General features: G+C 38.8%; 2 protein-coding genes across 6 annotated transcripts in view; one reads left to right on the forward strand and one right to left on the reverse strand.

The window, feature by feature from the left end:
- Positions 1–12,099, forward strand: part of LOC140257248 (neural-cadherin-like) — a 43,213-nt gene extending 31,114 nt beyond the window's left edge. The window contains exons 22-33 of the mRNA XM_072346422.1: positions 222–499; positions 1,256–1,470; positions 2,043–2,170; positions 2,703–2,830; positions 3,305–3,428; positions 3,823–4,003; positions 4,600–4,766; positions 5,478–5,742; positions 6,345–6,525; positions 7,308–7,552; positions 9,730–9,884; positions 10,948–12,099. Coding sequence (XP_072202523.1) covers positions 222–499; positions 1,256–1,470; positions 2,043–2,170; positions 2,703–2,830; positions 3,305–3,428; positions 3,823–4,003; positions 4,600–4,766; positions 5,478–5,742; positions 6,345–6,525; positions 7,308–7,552; positions 9,730–9,884; positions 10,948–11,358 — 2,478 coding nt within the window. The 3' untranslated portion in view covers positions 11,359–12,099. The remainder of the gene's footprint in view (positions 1–221; positions 500–1,255; positions 1,471–2,042; positions 2,171–2,702; positions 2,831–3,304; positions 3,429–3,822; positions 4,004–4,599; positions 4,767–5,477; positions 5,743–6,344; positions 6,526–7,307; positions 7,553–9,729; positions 9,885–10,947) is intronic.
- A 1,782-nt stretch (positions 12,100–13,881) lies between these two features.
- Positions 13,882–21,267, reverse strand: part of DPY19L3 (dpy-19 like C-mannosyltransferase 3) — a 29,103-nt gene continuing 21,717 nt past the window's right edge. For all 5 annotated transcript variants that reach the window (XM_072346180.1, XM_072346181.1, XM_072346177.1 and 2 more), the window contains 3 exons: positions 18,767–18,899; positions 17,908–18,066; positions 13,882–17,285 (listed from right to left, as the gene is read on the reverse strand). In XM_072346180.1, the coding sequence (XP_072202281.1) occupies positions 17,124–17,285; positions 17,908–18,066; positions 18,767–18,899 (454 nt within the window). In that variant the 3' untranslated portion in view covers positions 13,882–17,123. The remainder of the gene's footprint in view (positions 17,286–17,907; positions 18,067–18,766; positions 18,900–21,267) is intronic.

The following is a 21,267-nucleotide window of genomic DNA, read 5'->3' on the forward strand; positions in this document are numbered from 1 at the left end:
GCATTTGTTAAATCCTTTTGCTTGCCTTTATGGACAGAGGTGTTACTAATAGGAAACTAAAGTGTTCCATTAATTTTATGATAGCTTAATTGCTTTTTTGTTTTGATTTGTTTTTTTGTTATGTTTTTTTTTTTTTTTTTTTCACCCCCAAAAGGAAGGAGGGAATAATACAACGAATAAAGAAAAGACTGGTTAACATGTTGAACTCTGTTTCCCCTTAGATCCAGTCAGCTTTACAAGTGAGCATCTCACAGATTAACGTGGATGAATGTAGGAGCGCAAACTGTAGCAAGGGCAGTGATTGTATGAACCACCTCTCCGTTAGCAACATCCCAACAGTGGTGGATGTAGGGAGTATGTCTTTGGTCTCTGTGACAACCACCATCAGCGCTGTCTGCACCTGTGCTGCCAGGAACCGAGTCCATCAGCCTTGTTCCTCCTATGCCCGCAGCCCTTGTCTCAATGGTGGGATGTGTATCGACACTTTGAATGGTTACAGGTGAGGAAACTTCTACTGCACCCCTTTTCTTACTTTTTTCCTTTTGTTTTAGGAGTGCCAAGTGTAGCTAACAAGATGCAGCTCTTGTAAAATGGTGAGTGCAATGCTAGCTGAAGGAGAAACAGAAAACATGCAAGTGTACTGGAGTGCAAACTTAATGACAGCACTGTGTCTTTACCAGTGGCCCAAGAACGGTTGTTTTAGTCCTGATATCGATGGAAATACTGCAAGAACAGAAACCCTGGGAAAAAATGGTGGCATTATCAACACCTGACTTTTAAGACAATTTCATTCAATAGGAATTAAGTAGCAATGGGGCATAGAATGTAGTGAAAACAGCAAGCAGTAAGGACTTCAGAAAACACTATGTGGGAAAATTTCTTTTTCTGCCACGTCAACTTGCGTACAGCAGCATTCCTTTGATGAAATGACATGTTTTATGTGAGCTGAGTACTGCAATAAATTGACAAACCAATCTTTGATGTTTCATTTTGCTTACCAAGTGAAATTGTTTGTTGTTGCCAGCATTGTGGTCTCAGAAATATTTCTTGCATGCAGATTGTGTGGTGGCCAACTATTCTTTTATATTCTTAAGGCATTTTAATACTTTGTTGAGCACCTCTGTATGCCTGAGGTGGCAAACACCAGTATTTCACTTCAGAGTGTGACTTCAGCTCTACATTTATTGCGTATAGAACCAAAGAAACAGTTGAACATTGGGAGATTTTGACATTTATTTTGTTTGTGCCGTTTCAGATGTCTTTGTCCTGCTTCGTTTCATGGACCAGACTGCCAGCAGACTAAGCACAGTTTCCATGGAAATGGTTATGCATGGTTTCGTCCCATCAGGCCTTGTTTTGAAAGCTTACTTTCTCTAGAGTTCATTACCACAGTTCCAGATGGACTTCTATTATACAGCGGTCCTTTATCGAATCCAGAACCCGGGAATACAGAAAACTTCATTGCAATAGGTACTGCAGCAACTGTGTGGAGAAATAAACCTACTTGCATATCATTGTTATCACAGGGAAATTCACACACAAGTAGCACTCGTTGCCTGAAGTTGACACGTATCTAAAAGCAGTAACAAACTGCTTCTTTATTGTGAATTAATTAATATACAAGATGCGTGGCTTAATTGGTGCTTTCTTAATTATTTTTGAAAGGTAATGTTGGATGTCATTAATCATTAATCTCTTCTGCTCTATTTTACAATTACTTGCACATCTGGGGAGAAGTTAGGAGGGAGTAAAATCTGCACGTGCTAATTGTTGTAGAGCATTATAAAACCACGGATTGCTTATCAGGAGTTAGCTGTAGTGTTTGACTCTTGAAAAAGAAGTGGCACAATCTAAAGTAGAAAAAGGCTGTATTAAATGAGTATTTCTACATAGCGGTGGTCGGAGAATATAGTTTATTTCTATACTGAACCTTCCGACTAGCAATAGCCATAAAATCAGTACATCCAGCAGCTGTGCCAAAATATCCAAAACAGGACACCTGTAGTTGGATGTGATGATTTATTTTTTCTGTGCTGTGTAAGAACTCTCCAGTGGCGTTCCTGTGCTGAAGATGAGCCATGGCTCAGGTTCTGTGATGCTGCAGTTTCCAAGTCACCTGAATGTCACAGACAAAAAATGGCATCAACTGGAAGTGAGAACCAGTGGGCAGGTCAGTTATTTGATTTTCTGCTTCAGAATATTGGCATTTACCTATGCAGATATCTGATGGTAGAGAAAAGAGACTGGATAATTCTATGTATTATTCTAACCGTCCTTGTAGATTTTATGAGTAATATGGATTTTGGGAAGGAAGCATTGTCAATTTCAAATCTTCTTATGTTGTAATCTTCTATATTTATGGATCAGAGGATCAGTGCAACACTGAAATCAATTACCTACGTGCAAAAAGCAGATAATTGCTTACTTGCAAACGCAGTTACAGATTTTGTAGCAATGGTCGAACTACTCAGAGGTAAAAATTAAATGCTTTTTTGTTAGATGATTCTGTTTTGGCCTTATTGTTTTTATTGCAAGGTCGAAAACACACACACACACACACACACACAATGACAACAAAGATAAACCAACATTTTTTGCTTTATGATTAAAAAAATAAATAAAAAAAAATGAAGAATTGCTATTATTCTGCTTCCCGATTCTTACAGTAATTCTTAATTCAGTAATCCTATGTTTTGCCGTAGGACGTTCGATTCACTTTGGATCGCTGCAGCACAGCTGTTGTTTCAGAGATGGAAGGAGTGGGCAAATGGCTGTCTACTGATGATCGTACAAACTGTGAAGTCTTGGGGTCTGTTCCCCGAAGGGCCAGGTATGTTTCCTTGACTCAGAGGAGTGATGGGAAGAAACTGCATAGACGTGGGTGCTGTACCTTTAAGACTGCATTGAGCCAACTTCTAAGTTTCTCGCCTCTATCAATGCAAAACTGTCTTTGTTCCTGCAGTATGGGAGGAGAAAAAAAGATGAAGGACAACTTTCTGTCTGGGGTGTTACTGCTTCTACTGACCTGATCACGGACATTTGAATTGCAATAAAGTATTCCACAGATAAACTCCAATAGACTTTGTCATGTTTAAGAAAATATAAGTTACCCTTAACTTTAAAGGGCCAGAGTTTCTGCTCACTGGTCAGCTGCATTTCAGAGACAGAAGGAGATAACTGGGTTCTGATATTTTAGAAAGCCTGTGTTCCTCAGAAATACAGTATAGGTGCTTGTCTGTCTTACCGTGTAATGTCTTTGAAGATACATTCACATTTGTTTTTGTTACGCATATCATGTCAAAAGGTATTTGAATGGGAACCACGTTCTTCAGCTGGGCGGTGTAAAAGAATCGTTGCCATATTCCTACCCACAGCTACTACACAAACACTTTTCTGGTTGTGTGCGAAATTTTGTCTTGGATAGCCAGGTAAGAGAAGAGTAACGCCTTGCTTTAGCAAATGAGAAAATGTCAATATTAAATTTTTAGTAAATTTCTGTTACATCTGAAATTACTGCTTCCAGTAATCTATTCACATATCCTTCTGCATCAGTGCAGAATAGAAGAAAATTCTGGACTTTTCTGTTGTAATTAGAATAGCTACCCTGAAATAAGAGTTTTGTAATACAAACAGATGGTTTGTTTGTGCCAGATGTGTTGTTTGTTTGTTAGGAAATATTGGACGTCACTTAAAATATGTTAAAATTTCAATGTCAAAAAGCAAACTGTGTCTTAAACAGCACAACTAAAGAACAGACTGACATGGTACAGCTAACTCTATTTAAGAATGAGGTGTAAATACTACTTACATTTTCTTTTGAAGGTATATGACCTTCAGTCTCCTGCAGAGTCCCTGAACAGCTTTCCAGGCTGCACGCTTACTGATGGGAGCTGCGAGGCCATGGGCTCTTCTTCCTGTGGTATTCATGGGAGGTGTCTTGGAGACTGGGGCTCCTTTGCTTGTCATTGCTTGCCTGGCTACTATGGCTATCGATGCGATAAAGGTGAGGTCTGCTTCTCTGTTACATTATCAATAGGCTCATTTTACAATACAAACATAATACAGACTTAAAATGTTTGCAAGTAGTGATTGCTGAGAATTAGAACTACACAACTGGACTGAGGTTTGTTTCTGTAGAAGTCTGAAATAGATTGTGCTGGGTTAAGGGATCTGTGCTTTTGATACAGGATCCTTCTTTAATGGCTTTAGTCCTCATGGAGCCAAAGTCTACAGCAAAAAGACAGCTATAGAATAGGTTGTGTAAATTGGTTGTTGCGTTTTGTCTGCAGTATCTTCTTTTGTCTTGGTCAGAGCTTCTGCTTTCCTGCTGTCATCCTATGCATTGTAAAGAGGAACGTTAGGAGGATTAAGTCAGGAGGGAGGTCAGCTCTTTATGGGGGAAGATGAAGTAGGAGAGTGACTGGGAAGCTGTGGAAATAGATGAAAGGATGTAGCCAAGTTATGTCTTATGAATCCCATGCTCTGCACTACAATAATTTATTTTACTTTCAACTATTATTATGAAAATAAAAATAATAAAATAATAATAATCATCCTCACTACAGAATGGTCTAAAGGTCTTTATCCCTGTCTTTTTAGTTGCCAAAGAGTATACATTTGGGCCAGGAAGCCACATTCGCTATCAGCTTCCCATCAGTGTGCCTGCCCGCAGGACACTGTTTGAAGCTATGATTAGGACACGGCAGCCTGACAGTGTCATCACAAGCATGTTGTCTCGAAATAAGGATGAACACATAACCCTGCAGGTGAGCATGTCATCCAAGACAGTAATAGCATAAAGTTAAATCGATGCCAGCCTATACTTAACCCAGATAAACTAATCTAAGAGTTGGAAATAGAACTCAAGTGCTTAAGCTAAGGACAAAAACCTTTGGAGTTCTTTTTATGGATACTTAAGGATCTGAGCCTTTGGTTTAGACATTGACCCTACAATCCACTTAGGAATCTCACTAGATTTCAAAGGAATATCATGCCTGGTAAAGTGAAGTTAGCTATACAGAAAAGCTCTGTCTGCTCTGGTGTCTTATTCAGCCATGACCAGGAGTATGGGCCTCTGAAAATTACATCCTGCTCCATTTATACATATCACTGAATGAGTTGTCTTTGAGCTAAGTTGTCAAAGTAGAAGTGATGCACCAGATTCTCAAGCTGTTGAAGAACCCCATCGGTTTGCCTGAGAGAGGCGGGGTAAAATTGCTCAGAATTAATTATGTGCTACTGTGGATACAGAGTTGCCAGTATTTAAGCTGTCTAGTTCAGAAGCACCTGAAGTAACTTTACATTGTAATGCAGTCATTTCAGTGTGTGCAGTGTAAATGTTCCCTACATTTAAAGAAATATATAATTAAGATTGATGACTATGTACACATTTTAGTTCAAGTAATGTGATAGTTACAGATCAATATAAACTGTAAGGTGATGACTTCTGTCCTACTGCTTTGTTAATTATCCACAAGGTTGTTCGGGGATTCTTAGCAGTCTCGTATAATCTGGGTGATGGAGATTATTCTGTAAGCCTTCCATCCTACAACATTGATAATGGTGAGTGGCATCACATCACACTGGACAGAAATGAAAATGAATTTACTCTTCGCCTTCATGAGGGAGGTGGGAAGAGAGAAATTCTGAAAGCAGCGGGAATATACAAAGAGATTGTGATTGACCCCAGCAGCTTGGTCCTAGGAAACACCTACCCGTTTGATCTCAACAAGAGTTTTCAAGGTAAGGAATTAATGATCTATGATGTTCAGAACATGAACCTGCGAAAACGAAGGTTTATTGATACTGCATTGGCAAGCTTAGAGAAGTTTTCCCCATTTATGTAGAGCCCATAGAAAGTGGATTTTTTTTTGTGTTACTCTTTGCAAGAGGGACAAACAAACTGTTCTGACTAGGAGAGGATACAGCAGAGAAGTATGTGGACATACTGTTAGCTGCAAGATTTCAGTCGAAGATGGTAACTTCTTCCTATTTGACTGTATGTTGAGCATCTGTAACTGAGATCCAAACACAAGGTATACCGGTACACATTGAAAGATGTCGCAAAATTGCCACAGTATTTGGAATTCTCATTTGAAAACACAGATACAGATCTGCAGCAGCACTTGGGTTTTGTAGAAAACATTTGGAGTCTTGATCAAAACTTTAACAAATTCTGTTAGATAATAGAGGAGAGTAATAAAAAAGTTTAGATAAACTCAGTCCTAGATTTAAGCTTTAGTAGCCTGGGTCCTTTGTTAAACATAAATTATGCCTAAGCTTACAGCTGCTTCAAATCATTCTCTGAATGGCCTTTAAAACAGTTTCTTTGTGTCTTGCCTCAGGATGTATGAAGGATGTCAGATTTAATAACTACAGGATCCCACTGGACATTCACACAAAGGAGCTGGTGTCAGTATTAAGTGCCCAAGGTGTCACAGAAGGCTGTTCTTCAGAGGCTTGTAGGAATAACCCTTGTAACCAGGAATTTATTTGTATTGATTTGTGGATGATGCATGAATGCAGGTAATTAATGGAAATGAAAGCACTCTCCACATTCAGGTAGGAGAGGGTGGTTGCTGGAGAAACATGCAGCTTGAAGACTGCCACTCATCAGAGTGGCTGAACTATGGGGAAACACTGAACAGCTGAATGCTGCATAGACATAAGGTTACTCAGGGAACACCCTCCTTTTAGGTGCTGCCCTTAGGTGATGGAAAAATCATCACTGATTCTGCAATGATTTTGGCTGCCTGTCTTAACTGGGAAGTGTTTAGAGAATAGCAGAAAGTGCAGAATGTTCCAAAACCCCCCAAAAACATGAAATAGGGTCTATTAGATAGAGAGGAGTGCAGTTCTAGCTTGGCTTTCTCTTGAGGCTTGTGCCTTGCAATCGTAGATGTGCTTTCTTTTGCTAGTACCTGACACTTATGCCACTTAAGCTGTGACCTTTGTTCCCCTACAGGCCTTTCAAGTTGAATTAAAGCACCACATAACTCAGCTAAGAGTTGTGTGTAGCTGGGTCTGAGTTCAGGTTTTTGTAAGATGGGTGATATTGCAGAAGGCAGTGCAACTTACTGAGTTCTGAAAGTCCCGTATATAAGAGCTTAAAGTTGTGGAGCTTGCTATTGTATGACTGCTCTAGAAAAGACCACAGTCCTGTTGTTAATCTAATACAAGTAACTTCATGCAGCAGCTCCAGCAATTATATACGGAGTCCTCAGAGACTCTTCTTAAGTATTAAATCATTTCTTTCATGTCTACTTTTCTCAGAGTTTAATGGTTTTGTTTTGCCTTCATCTTTTCAGTTGCCCTCCGGGACACATGATCGTGGAGAACACCACTGGTAGACAGTGTGTCCCCACTGCATGCGCACAAAGGCCCTGTAACTATGGTACCTGCATCTCGCAATCACCAACCAAGTTCCAATGCCACTGCCCTGATGGCTATACTGGACGGAACTGTGAAATCACATTGGCGATCTTTCACAAGGATACAGGCCTGACCTTTAGTTCCATGTTTGCTATCTGCATTTGCTTTTTGGCACTCTTAGGTAGTTATGGCAACTACTTACTGTACTACCTCTGGTGATCTCATTTATCCATCTTGTCCTAGTCATCATCTCATCTTCATGCTGAACTGAAGTTTTCTAAAGAGAACTTGACTCTGCCTTCATTTCTTTGCCATGGTCTCAGCTCCATCAGCAAACTCATTTCTCATCCTCATGTGAATATATTGCTAATTGAATAACATTTGATAGCTGTGGAAAATCTTTGCTTGTTCTATTTTTTGCACATTTTCACTTCATTCCTAAGGAAATGTTCAGATAGTAAGTGGAAGCAGGTGCAATTGAACAGAATGAGGAAGAAATGCTACCAAACGCATGTCGTTTGAAATACTGCTGATCATTAAACATTTTTCAGTCCAGGAGAAATATACCGTGTGATAGGAATGAACTTGGTTGGAAAGAGCAGCACTCCTGCATCTTAGCCAGTTTTGACACAACTCTCAGCCGCTTGTTGCTTTTAGAACCATTTCTGTGCTTTGATATTTGGTCTCAGAAAGAAAAGACAAAGGAGGATCTCATTGCTGAGGATCACGCATGCTGGCCCTTCTTATTCATGTTTTATGAAAGTTTGCCTGAGAAAGAACACAGGATTTTGCTCATAGCTTTTACAACTCTTATTCAGAAGTTGCAGTAAGAGTATGAAAGTTTATTGAGGGCTATTTTGAATTTATCTGTAGCTACAGGAAATAACATCTCTTTTCTCGAGCCTGCTATGTTTGCCATGCAAATATGAGCTGCACATACACAGCTTTTAGAATCTCAGTTACTTGTCATTGAGACCATTATGCTAAAGGACTCATTTTATTTTTTCTTTCCCATGACACAGTTTTGTTGTGACTGTGCTTTGTTACCTGGACTTGACTGAACCTCACTGAGAAATCAGTGACAACTTGTACGTGATAATCCTGCTGGTCTTTCAGGTCTGAGTTACACAGCAGAAACAGTTGTTTTTAACCAAGTCATGTGCGTTGTTGTGGTTCACTGTGGTACTATCACATACCTGCAGCTTTTGTTAGGAGGAATCTTAATAAAGTCACTGTTGTCAAGATTTCAAGTGCCCTTTCTCTTACATACCTTCCAGGAAGTGGTAATGTGTTATAAAGTGATACATGCAATTCTGTTACGTTTGTAAATTTCCAGTAGATTAGAAAAGCTGCTCTGACATCTGAATGCATCTCTGAAATTCAGATTTGGAACCATTTTGCAAGTAAAGCAAAACTGGGGTGGCTTCACCTTGGTTCAGTATCACAAACAGAAGAAGTGCAGAACATGAAAAGACTTACCTGAGGATCTCAACATCAGCTCAGCTAAATAGCAGCTGCCAAAATGTTACCGTGTGTAAAAAAACACGTGTTGCATTTATGGGAGTGGGGAGAAAACATCCTGAACACATTGATTCAGCTTGAAGAGTACAGGCAGACAGCAGTGCAGGGAATGGGTCCCAGCGTGCCCCTAGTTCAGGGCTCATGTAGATGGTGTAAACAGAACTGCACTATGAAGGATATTCTGGTTTAGTTCCCTGCTGTGTTCATTAGTGGTACCAATGGTTTAAGGTCTTACTACGAGTTTTCATCTATTTTTACAGAGTTGGTAGCACAGTAACACACAGGTTTCTATTTATACTATGTTCAGTATCTTATACTGAAGTTTTCCAGCTATCAGTGTGAGAAATGTTTAAACTGACAGGCATTAAGGCAAAACACGACTTTTTTTCCTATTACGATGTGTACAAATAATTTCCTTTTCTGTCTGTTGTCTTGTGCTTCATTTCTGCCTAATTGTGACTTTCAGCTCATCCTTATGCGCTGCCCCTTTGTACGTTTTCTCTTGAAATGTTTAACTCTGTGGTAAATAGGTCTCCGAGCACCATCTGTGGCATTCAGTTCTTCAGTTACTTATGCTCTTAACTTCAAAGCTGTACTTTACAGGCTTGGTTTTGTTTGGAAATACTCTCTAAAGGCTTTTTCTTCTGTCTTTCATATTCACTTGTAACTACACTGAAGAGTGCAGAAATCAAACAGTTGTTGAGAAATGCGAATCTACAGCCCTACTGCTTCTGATTGTTCTGTAGTCCTTGTGTGGAGTGGCGGATGTCTTAGTCACACTGCAGCACTTCTGTATATGTTCTGAATTCTGTTTTTTGCTCCTGTGCATTTACACAGTTCTGTTCAGCGCTGTCTTCTTGTGGGCTCTCTGGAAGCGTCACAAAGGTCTGGACAGAGGAGTTCACAGCACAGCTGCACATCATGATGATTTGGAGGACATCAGAGAAAATATCCTCAACTACAATGAAGAAGGGGGTGGGGAACAAGACCAAGTAAGGATTGCTGTGTTACATTACTGTTAAAAGGGGACTGAAGCTCACCATGATAATGAAAATGTGTATTATTAAGGAAAACCTTTACAGCTGAGGACCTTAACCTTTTTTCTGCTGTTTCGTTAATGCAATTGATAGATCAGTTATTTGCAAGGGTTTGTATATAAAGGGTTCATGTTTTGTAAGTGGATAGATAAGTGCCTATCAGTTTTTGTCTTGAAGCAAGTGATCCTACATGCACCTTTAACGTTTTGGTAGCATGAGTTTAGTAGTAAAGAGCCAACAGCTGATACCTGCTTTCATGGCTCAGGAGGTGCGGTGTTTCTCTGCTGAGTACTGCTGTAACACCACAGGCTTTCTTGAGCCTAATGTGGACTTCTTTATAGACTATTTCTTCTTGGAGTCTGCAGATAGCATTTTGTCTGTTATTCTAGATGCTCTACTTGTTTTCTCAAAGATCTCAGTGCAGACTTTACTTGTTAAGAAATTAAGGTACTACATTTGTTTCAGGATCTGCAGAAAAACCATCAGATGGCATTAACTGCTCCTTCATTAGGAGAAGGGAAACTTTTTGGTCATAGGTAGTCATTTGGCTTTATAGTAATGCTATTTCCTTGTAAGAAAACTAGCACTTACTCCACATGGATAAATCTGTAATAGAAATCACATTAGATATTTGAACTTGAAATAGCTACTTGTGAACTATTCTTTCTGAACTTGGTTGTTATCCTCAGTGTGTTTAGTGATGAAAACTTCCTCAGATCTGAGTCTGAAAACAGGGGCATTACCATCATTCTTATTTGGCTCCTAGTAGAAAATCAGACTTGATTAACTGTAGCAGTGCAGGATGCACAGGCGTTCCTCAGCCATTCTCAGCTGCTCAGTGGTTTTTGGCTTTCTTACGCTTATTGTAGGTGGTGGTTAACTGAACAAGCCACTCCTTCATGCATTGTTCACACAAAACAAACTGCCTCAGGAATGTTTCTTCTTTCTGTCCACTAAAACACTAACAGTTGGAACTGCTAGAGAATGTTAATGTAATGTGAATGGTTTCTCACTCCAGGACGCATACAACATGGCAGAACTGCAGGTGTCTGTTCAAACCAGCCCAGCCTATTCCCTCTACAAGAAAGTAAAAACAACAAAACGGAACAGCTTCTTTAGTGCTGCATCTCCAAGCATGCAGGAGCAGACTGGAACATCTGTGACTGTACGAACACCTTTTACAAGCAAAGCCTTTGGTCAGTACTTGTCAGATGTTGTTCGAGATGCTGACCACGGTCCCCAGGCTGTTCCCCATGACTCTCTGCAGGTGTTTTGCACTGAAGGAGAAGGCTCAGTCGCTAGCGGTCTCAGTACCTTGAGCTCCTCTGAAGCAGATGAGGCTATGGTGTATGATGACATTAAAGAGTGGGGACCAAAGTTTGAGAAATTAAGTGAACTCTACTCACATACGGATGCAGAAGATCGGTAGATCCCAGCTGTACTGTTATCAGAGTGTTTGGAAAGGAGTGTGAAGGACAGCTTCTCATGCTCTTGCTACTTACTTTCAATTATCATGTACCATTGCCCTTCCTCCTTTTATCTTTAAAACAACTTTCCCATTAATGGGCAACAATTTGCACTTGAATAAAATATTTAATAGTAGGAGTTTATCCTGGGACATTCAGAACATTTACTTTTGGGTATAAAAACTAAAGAAAGCATAAATCAATGAGGTGTTTAACCATTGAATTTCTTCAGTTTTGCTTACAGTTGCATCAGTAGCTTGTCTGGGGAGGTCTGGCTTTTGTTTTTATTCTGTAGGCTAGATTAATTTGCACATTCTCAAATGATAAATGTTCATGCAGAATCTTATTCTTGCACGTGTTTGTGACACAATTTCAACTAACGGTTACACATTTCATGTAACACGCCATTTTTTCTGGCAAAAGTAAAGGCTATTTTTGCCCATCCCTGCTAATTTTGATTCACAGATGGCACATAAATTATATTATTATTGTTTCCCTGATACCTGTAAAGAAACATTGCCTATTATATCTTGTAATGGTCACAAGGCGGGTATGTCAGATTCTATAGTTCATTGCCAGAGCAGACATAAACAGTGAATGAAAAATGGAGCAAATAGAAAACATGCAAAAAAAAGAATAAGAAAAAAACCCAAAAAAAGATCCCTTCCTCAAACATCATTAATTGTGTTTGCACATCTTGTGTTCTTGCCACAGCTATGGATATACTGCCATTTTGGTTGCTTTCAATTTAATTTAGCTTGTAAGCTCTCTGGGGCAAGCAATGTCTTTTTATTTGCCTGTGAAGTGTCGTGCATATCTAAAGCACCATATAAATGATAAATAACCCTTCTGAATGTGATGTCTCTTCCTTGCATACGTTTAAGATTGACTTAAGTTTGGACTCCTGTTAGTTGTTCCTCACTCAGCTTTGATCACCCACTTCCACAGACACGTTCATGGACCCGGTTCTGGCTGAGAAGGAGCTGAGGGAAGCAGCTCGCCTTCCCAAGAAAGCGCCCAAATAATCTGACTACAGGATATAGTGATAAGGAGAGCTCAGTCCCGGAGAAGCTCTTAGACATCTGTAAGGTACTTAAATAGTTACTGGGTGGGAGTAAAAGCAAACCAGACCAGAACTTTGTAGCTTGGTCACTGTGAGCCACATGAGCAGCTGGGTTGCTCAGTCACAGCTGTAGATTTGCTCAGGTTGAGAAGTCTCTCATTTCCATTTGCAAAGAGGCAGTTTTGGAAGCCAAACTGAAGTTGAAACTGAAGTTGCTGCTCTACTACTGCTATCCCAATTCCAGCTATAGTACTGGTTTGTAAGCAAACAAATAATAAATAAACACTCAGTTGATGTGTTTGGAACTGCAGTTTGACAAAGGCTTTTACAGAATAAAACAAAAAGGTCAGAAAAAAACATTTCAAATGCTACATGAACTTATGTATATAGAATCTCATCACATACACATTTGCAGCTGTCACGCTCTATTAAAGACACACTTTCCTTGTTTCTAGAGATTACTAATTAGTTCAATTAATATATGTCTTAATTTGCATTTGCTCTTCTAATTACCGTGCAGTTTGTGAGAGCACTTGTTCCGCATATACAAGATGCAAGAATTTCAGTTCCTGTACAAAAGCCCTTATCACAGTGCAGCACAAACATCTTTCCAGAACAAGGGACAGCTGGGCTGCCAACAGGAAGCTTTGCAATGAATGGGGGGGTGGTGAAAAAATGTAAATAAACATCACTATGTCCCTGGGTAGTTGGATTTTCAGTAATCTGGTACTTCTATTAATCTTCTTCCACATTCTTTACAGAATTTAACATGTACTAAGAACGTTTTATTTAGTATAAAATATTTGTAAAGGTCTGAAATTTAAATAATCGTGTGGATATTAGTATTTAATCTGTCTGCCTGCCAACTGTATTAATCTTCGTGTTTTTCCCCTTTTAACATAACATTCCAAGTATGTAACATGGAGACAAGCCATACGAAAGCTGATTGTCCTTAGGTCTGACCTACTGGCTAGCACACTTAGAAGACAAGCCACAGCTGTAAAAGAAGCAGGGTTAGGAGAGGAGGAGCAAGCTGAGCTTCTTCCTTACAGAAATGCCCAAAAAAAGCCCTACAAAGCCATGACCATTTCCTGGGGACTTAAATAGTGTGCACCTTCCTCTTGAGTGCTGTTGGCAAATAAAGATGTTCTGAGAAGCCTGCTTCTCCGAAACACAGAATCTTACCTACACAAGCACAACATGTTACGATTATATCCCATTAATTAAATTAATTGTGCTTAATTACCATTGGTGATAAAACACCCAAAAAACTCACTCATTCTAAGATCATTATTTGTAAAGACACCTGAGGAAAGTAGAAACTACTGAAAAATTCTTTCCTTCCCTTAATACAGCCTGAAACAAAACAGATTTCCTGACAGCAACTTTCTTAGTCCATCCCACCACAAAAACCAAAATATCTGATTTTCCAATTACACAGTTTATTTAGTACACACATCCCTTTACAACAACGTATAAAATAACTATATATTAGATCGCACCAACAGAACTTTGAAACGCAAAATGAAAATTACTTACTTACAGACCTCAAAGGCTTTTCTCCCCTAAAACCATCTTGGCTACGTGTAATGTTTTGTCTCTCTGATCTCAAATAGGTCATTCGATGCCTACCATTCCACTTACAGTGCACAGCTTAGTGGTCCTTCCTAACAATAGCTAACACAGACAAGAAATCACGATGGTGTCATTCACATGGTCACTTATTTGTAAGATTTTTGTGAGTGCGTTGCATTCTTGGGTGTGCATCGTATTTAATACGATGAAACAGTGATGCCACAACAGCCACATGGAAATAAGGTGCATCAGAATAATGTGGTTCAGGAACAGATAAAGTTATTATAGAATAGAATAAAATAAAAATGCATATTTAAAAGCAGCTTTTCAACATAAGACTCAGGAAGCAGAGGAAATCAGCCTGACAAACACCTCCTGGAGGTCTTCAGTGCTTACACCCAGCCTCCAGGAACACAGAATGTAGCCCTTTGTACCACCTGTGCCCCAGCCTTGGCCAACAGCCTCCCCAGCATGCCTCAGTGCTGGCAAGCTTTTAAAGTCAACCAGGAGAACAGCTGCTTGCTGCTTCTGAAGGCCTTTCCTTGGAGCTGGTAAGTCCTTTTGTTCCTTGGCATTTTCTGTTGCTGTTATAAGAATGGTCTTAGAGCTGTTTTACTATGTAGTTGTTTAAGCGTGCGCTTCCATCTTACATGTTTCAAGTACAGAAACTGTTGGCATTACTGGAAAGTACCACAAATTCTGCTCAATGTAGAATGTTGAAAAATGTTTGTGTCTATCTAATGCTTCAAATTTCTGTGCCCTAATTTAGGGGGACGTCTGGATTAGGAGCAGAAGTTGTTACTGTGGTAGTTCTGCATCAGGAGAGCCATGGTTTGCATGCCTGGCTTTTGCTTTTTGTATTTCTTAAAAACCAAAACCACTTGGTAGCTCGTACAGAAAGGTGAAATTTCTCCTTTGGCCAAATGAGAGGCTGAGCTTTTGAAGAGAAAGAGTCTATTTCAAAATAATTATGGTCTGCAATAGTTTTAGATGTTACCGACAAATAAATGGTGGGAATCTTGGGGTGCCACAGGAGCTTCAAATCTCTCATTTCAATCAGAAGAAAGTTACTGCACCTTTAAAGAAAGATACAGCCACGTTTGTAAAGTAAGACGGTTCAGTCCGGATATACTTTACCTTACATGTGCTTGTTTTCAATTACTGTAAGGCACTCACTGAGGAATTCAGTGACCCATGCTTTCAGCAAGAACAGGCATGCATCATTACAGGCCTAATTAAAGTTTTAATACTGATTAAAATGTTTTATTATTGTATTATGTTAAACTGCAGTGGTCTCCAACCTCATTAAGGGATACAGAACAGAAATTATTCAGGAGTTTCAGTTGCTCGGTTTAACAGCCTAGCCACTGTCAATGTTTGATTTAAATACAGTCTGATTAAAGTACGCTTTCTTTTTGTGTTAGCATGGAAGTACAGAGAGATGTTCAACATTGTTTAATGAGTATTTACTGAATATAAAATTGTTTGAGCATGTGACAGAACTCTCTCCGTCTCTGCAGTAATTTACCTTCGTACAACTGAAAAGGGAAAACATTTAAATCATTTGGAATTGGAACACAACTCAGTTGTGAAAGCTAATCTCATTACACATCTTGATTAAATTAAGTATGGAGTTTGCTATCAGTAGCACTTTAAGTTTCCCATCATTAGAAATTAATTGCAGTGGTAATTATTATAACAGAGTTATTTGCACAGGCCACAGACACTCTTATAGGTGTTCAAATGTTAATTCAACGTTGGCCTAGAGGCACTTGATTATTACAATTCAGTTTTTCGTAAGAAATAAATGATCCTAGTGGATATCTAATTAAAGTTGGAGAGTACTGTTAGACTTCCAATTAGATTTAATCTCTAATTTCAATATAAAACCAAAAGCAGTGCTAAGACACAGTCAAAGTGATACGTCATCTACACAGCATTTAAAAAGTCAGTACAATCTGCAAAGTTCTAGCCTGGTAAAAAAAGAACAAACAACAAAGGCTACAAACAAATGGCAAAATCTCAGGACTGAGGACTGCCTTCACTTCATCTGCCAGATATATTTTAAGTAACTGTAGTCTGTCTCAGCATAGAGGGCACAGAGACGGTGACTTCTGTGACAAAATTAACAGCTTTGCATCTGGAGTAAAGTAAAGCAAAGCTCTAATGCTGAAAGTTCCTGTCAGTTTTAGGTTTGTCTTTATTTTTATGTAAAGTTGGCACTGTTTAATTTCGGTACCCTACTTCTGGAATTCATGTGGAGGGAAATAGATCCCCTGTAGTTCAGGGAGCAAGTAGAGAAAATAACACAAGAGTCCATGCTGAGGAATTTGTTCTTTGTTTGTCCTGAGCTCAGGGATATTTTACAGGGATACATGCAACGTGTACCAAGCATGCTCTGACCTTAATCATCAGAAATACGACACTCCATCATTAAATGCCTAACATTATAAAACTGTGTGTTTCTGTCTCGCTAAAAATGCAGGACAATGATTTCTGCAATCACACTCACAAACTTCCAAACTCATACCCACATACATTCCCAATGAATTCGAAAGAGAGGCACTGAAAGAGCATACAAGACCTGTCAGAATAGATCAGATTTGTAAGATTAAACCCTTTTTTTCTTTTACCTATTGAAAGATTCACACAGATAATACATGTTCCGTACAGAATAGCATGACCTGCTTTTGTTGGATTTTTATCATTTTGTAGTAAAAATGCACAGCACTGAGCAGACCTGCATAGGCTGCAGTGGTTTTGCATGCTGCTTGTTTTGTGTCTTTAAACTGGTTACAGCTGGAAAACAGTTACATCCTACGTATTCAGCAGGTCAGATTTTATAATCAAAATGGTCCCAGCCAGCATTTATTTATGAATCTATGAAAATCTTGGCAACGTCAAAAAGATTATCAAAACTAAAACTGTCTTTAAAAAAAACCCAAACAAATAAAAAAAAGAATTGCAGTAATTAAGCAAGAAACCATCCGTGTAAAATGTCTTACAAACGGAAAATGTTTGTAAATTTCTGCATTTTCTTACGTGGGTCCTAGCATCAAAATACTGAACTTGAAGCCGTTGTTGGAAATGTTATTTATGCTTAGCAAGTTTGTAAACATGGAACGTTTTGTTCTGAAACACTCTGGTGAAGTGTGCAGTATAAGAAGGCAGATTTTTCTTAATTTCCTCACAGAAGCGAGGATACAACGAAGGCTTCAAATCAGGTTCGTTTTCTCCCAAACCATCCATGATCTGTAATGAAATTGAACACATTTGTGAAATAGTTTTAGCCAGTTCGGTTACAAGAAATAACAAGAAACTAAAAACAACGATGTGACAACACATTCAGATGGTCGGACTAGACAGAGTTGTTAACAAACTAATGAACAAGTAAGATTTGCTGTACCATTGCCTCTACCATGCATAAAGGTTTACTTGTCAGTGGTAAATATCTGCTTTGGGCAACATCATCTGCTGTGACTCCAGGTCAGTTCTAGAAAAGCCTAAAAATTCCCCTAATGTAATGGAGTAATACGATTGTCTACTTTCCCCAAGGGAACCAAAGCTGTGAACTGATTTACTCTGTGAAAGAGAGCACTGTTTGTGTATTGCTAACCTGAAGCTCAGTAGGAAGCTATTGCTTATTTTGTGCAGGCTGAATTTCATCAAATACTTATTGCAAGGAGGGTTTGTATTTCTTGTTGTAAATACTTGCAAGGAGGGTTCAATATGGCAATTCTGAGCATGTCCAAAAGCTCCATCAGGTTTTACTTCCCACACTTATGAAGTGGAAATGGTTGAAGCTACTCCAGATCATGACAGAAGAAGATGCTAAGCAAGACATATTCTCTTTATAAATCTATGTGATACTTACATGACCATTCGCTATATCTAGAAGGTCACGCAACCGACAGCCTCTACTGTGTCGCCTTTCATAACAAATGCTGTCTTCTAGGATCACATAGTCTGTGCTGAAGGAGCGCAATATTCTGTAAACATCTTCAGGAGACCTCTTGGCATAGATCTGATAGATCTAAAAGAAGAAAATTAATTTGTAAGATATGTGCACTGTATGCATATGTAGGATTCTGTTATCTTGAACCAGAGGAAGAAATGAGATCCATGTGATCTGAATTAGGAATTAAAAAAACAAAACCAAACAACCCAACATACCCACAAGAGACTATAACCCCACTCTTACTCATTTGCCACTTAGTTTCTTATATTCATACTTACATCATGGATGCTGTGATAATAGTACTGCTGCTGACTGAAAAACTGAAACATATTTCAACTGTTTTCAGAAAGGTTCTGGTAGATGCCTGTAAAACTTTCAGCACAATTTTTCCATCTTTCTGGAGCTTCTCATGGTAGTTTTTGTATAAAATATTATGTCTGGAACTTATGGGATTACTGAGCAAATCAGGAAGTGCTCTGTGTGAGCTTAACAGCCCAACTGAGCAGCCGGATCAATTAATACCAACATCACCCAACGCAGTTCACTCAGAATGAGCTTGGGCATCTAGTTCAGTTATTCAGACATATGTCAGGTACTCCAAGCACTGAGTTTTGCAAAAGAGATAAAACCCAGGAACTGTACCTCACAGTAAGTTAGAGCAATAAGTACAGCACACAATGACGCTTGCAGTATGCCATTAGAGAGAGGAAGAGTTTTCCTGAATAAAGCCAGTGATATGGATAAACATTAGCTCAAGCAGTTGAAATACTCTTACCTGTTTTGTTCTCTCTCTCAGATGCTTATCCTCATAATGGGGATGGTTAGTTAATGTCCGTCCAGTGCACAGTTTGACTCCAGCTAATAGCTGCATGCTTCCAGCAAACACTGCTGTGTTTGGAGTATTTGACCTAAAGAAATGTTGATAAGTCTGAGGATGTCTCAGACTGTGGGGGCAGTTTTGCATCGCATGGTACAGGTCAGACAGAAAAAAAGACTGAAAAAATATTTCCACTATTCAGGGAGCAAACTGGTCAAGTAACTGTGTTCTCAAATATGAGGCCTTAAATTCCAATATTCCCTTTAATGATGTACTCCTGAAAGTGCACTTCATATTTCATAGATTTCTTGGGTTCATATAAACATTCAATATCTGCAAATTTCCTTATCATAACTATTTAAATAGTTCAGGAAACTTACTGTGACTTACATTTTGTGTCTGATGTAAGTTATTCTATATAAAATGGCTTATTTGAATGCATAAATTCATTACTGTCTTGGTATTTACTTGGAATGGAAATTTTATTCTGTCAGATGTACTAATCTTCCTATTTGAGCAGCTGTGGGAGACGAATTAGGAAGTCTCTCTAGTTGCAAAAAGCATGGGCATTGCTGGGGTTATGCAACAGGCTGAAATACTATTATTGATTTTGTGATCTCATCTGAAAACCATAGCCAATGTCTGGAATTTTTAACTAAATAAATCCCTGGCATTTCAGGATTGTTTAAGTGCCCTGCACACAATCCCCAAAGATTTCTTTTCTGTGCTTCCCCCAACATGTTCAGAATTTAAAATATATGAAAAGAGACAACAGACAAAAAAAGACGGTATAAACGTGCCAGACAGGAGAGGCTACTGTAAGTAGAGGCTGATAAGTGGTTGTAGTATGCCAAGTGCTTAGCTGGCTTCCATCACTCAGTGGGCAAATAACTAAGGGATTTTCTACCAAAAATTAAATCAGCAGAAAGAAGTATACGTTAAACCAAGTAAAATTAAATTGAGGAAATGTAAACAGATGCCTAAAATTCATATACATGCACACATGGCACCTGTGATACTCAAACAAATGTGGTGCTTTAGGGTGCACTTTAGGGAACCTTTTGAAGTTGAATCTACAAATTCAGTCATATTTAAGCTCCATGACAGGCTTGAAAATGCTAAGAGACAAGTGTTAACTTTTACTATTTCCTTTCTAGAGATGATGCTTAGAAATGAATTAAGAATTATAAAACCTCCCTAAGAAAATATTGCACTGCTAATCTCATCTGGGAAGGACAGCGGTAGTATTTAATATGCCACTTTAACTTTCTCAACATACACATTTTTCAGCAATTTTTAAAAACCAGTTTCATTTTAAATTCTGAAAACATTTCTTTTAAAAACTCATTTTACTTAAAACATTCGCAGCCTTTCTCACTATAAATAAATGTTTCACTATGAGAAATAAATCAGTCTTAGAATTGAATATAATGTCAACATAATGGTCATGACAGGCTGTCAGTGAGGGTTCATCCTTGCATCTGCAGGACAGCAAAGTTCTTTAGACTAAGCTGAAGACAACATGGACAAGGTTCAAATAGGGGCTTCATGAAGCTTAGACCCTAAGTGGAAAACCACTCTCTCAAAGTAACTTCATGTCAGCGTTCATGTTTGTGTAACGAGAGTTTTAGTGTGAGAAGTCTATTTCTGTTCAGGATTTGATCAAGTGTTAAAATGCTCAGCACTACTTTATCTATAACTTGGCCTCACCAGGGCAATTCTGCAACTCTGATTCCCAAAGGGCACAAGAGCAAACTTTGCAGTCAAACTTGGTTTAAAAAAAAACAAGCAAGCAACAACAACTGAGGAGCAAACCAAAACACCACTTCCAAGATACAGCCGGCAGCCTTTTCTTACAAAAGAAATGTAGAACAAATGGCAAATGTCCTTTTTCTATAATATACTAATAACACTGCTTATCTAAAATGTAGAAGGTGCAGGTTTCAATTAGCCCTCTCTTTTCTGAAAGCGTAATTGCTTTTACTTAGATGGGGTGAAAAACTACTTTATTTACCAAGCATTATTTAAGCCAGCAGGTGCTTCTACCAGTGTGACCTTCCTGCAATGTCTGCCTTCCCTGTTCTTGTAGAACTTTAGATCATAGCTGCTACTGAGCTTTAATGTTCTGGAACAACCACTAGAGGGAGATGTGACAATTAACTAATATTCGTCAGGTACAGGATAATTTCTACATTTCATGCGAGCATCCTTCCTTAACACTACCTGAATCAGACACTAACTGCTGTGGTCTGTATCCAAGGCAGCTAATGTGCGTCAAAGCACAGAATGACACTTCTCTATTATAGAAAAATGAAGCAATTTTTACAAATGTCTGAGCAAATGATGTATAAAATGAAAGGATAATTTGTTTTTATAGCTTTCTGCCAAGCTCCATACCACACTGCCCAACCTGCAAACAATTTATTCTGTACGAAATGTCACTAAATAATGACAAGGAC

This window comes from Excalfactoria chinensis, chromosome 11 (genome assembly GCF_039878825.1).
Source record: "Excalfactoria chinensis isolate bCotChi1 chromosome 11, bCotChi1.hap2, whole genome shotgun sequence".
NCBI classification, from domain to species: domain Eukaryota; kingdom Metazoa; phylum Chordata; class Aves; order Galliformes; family Phasianidae; genus Excalfactoria; species Excalfactoria chinensis.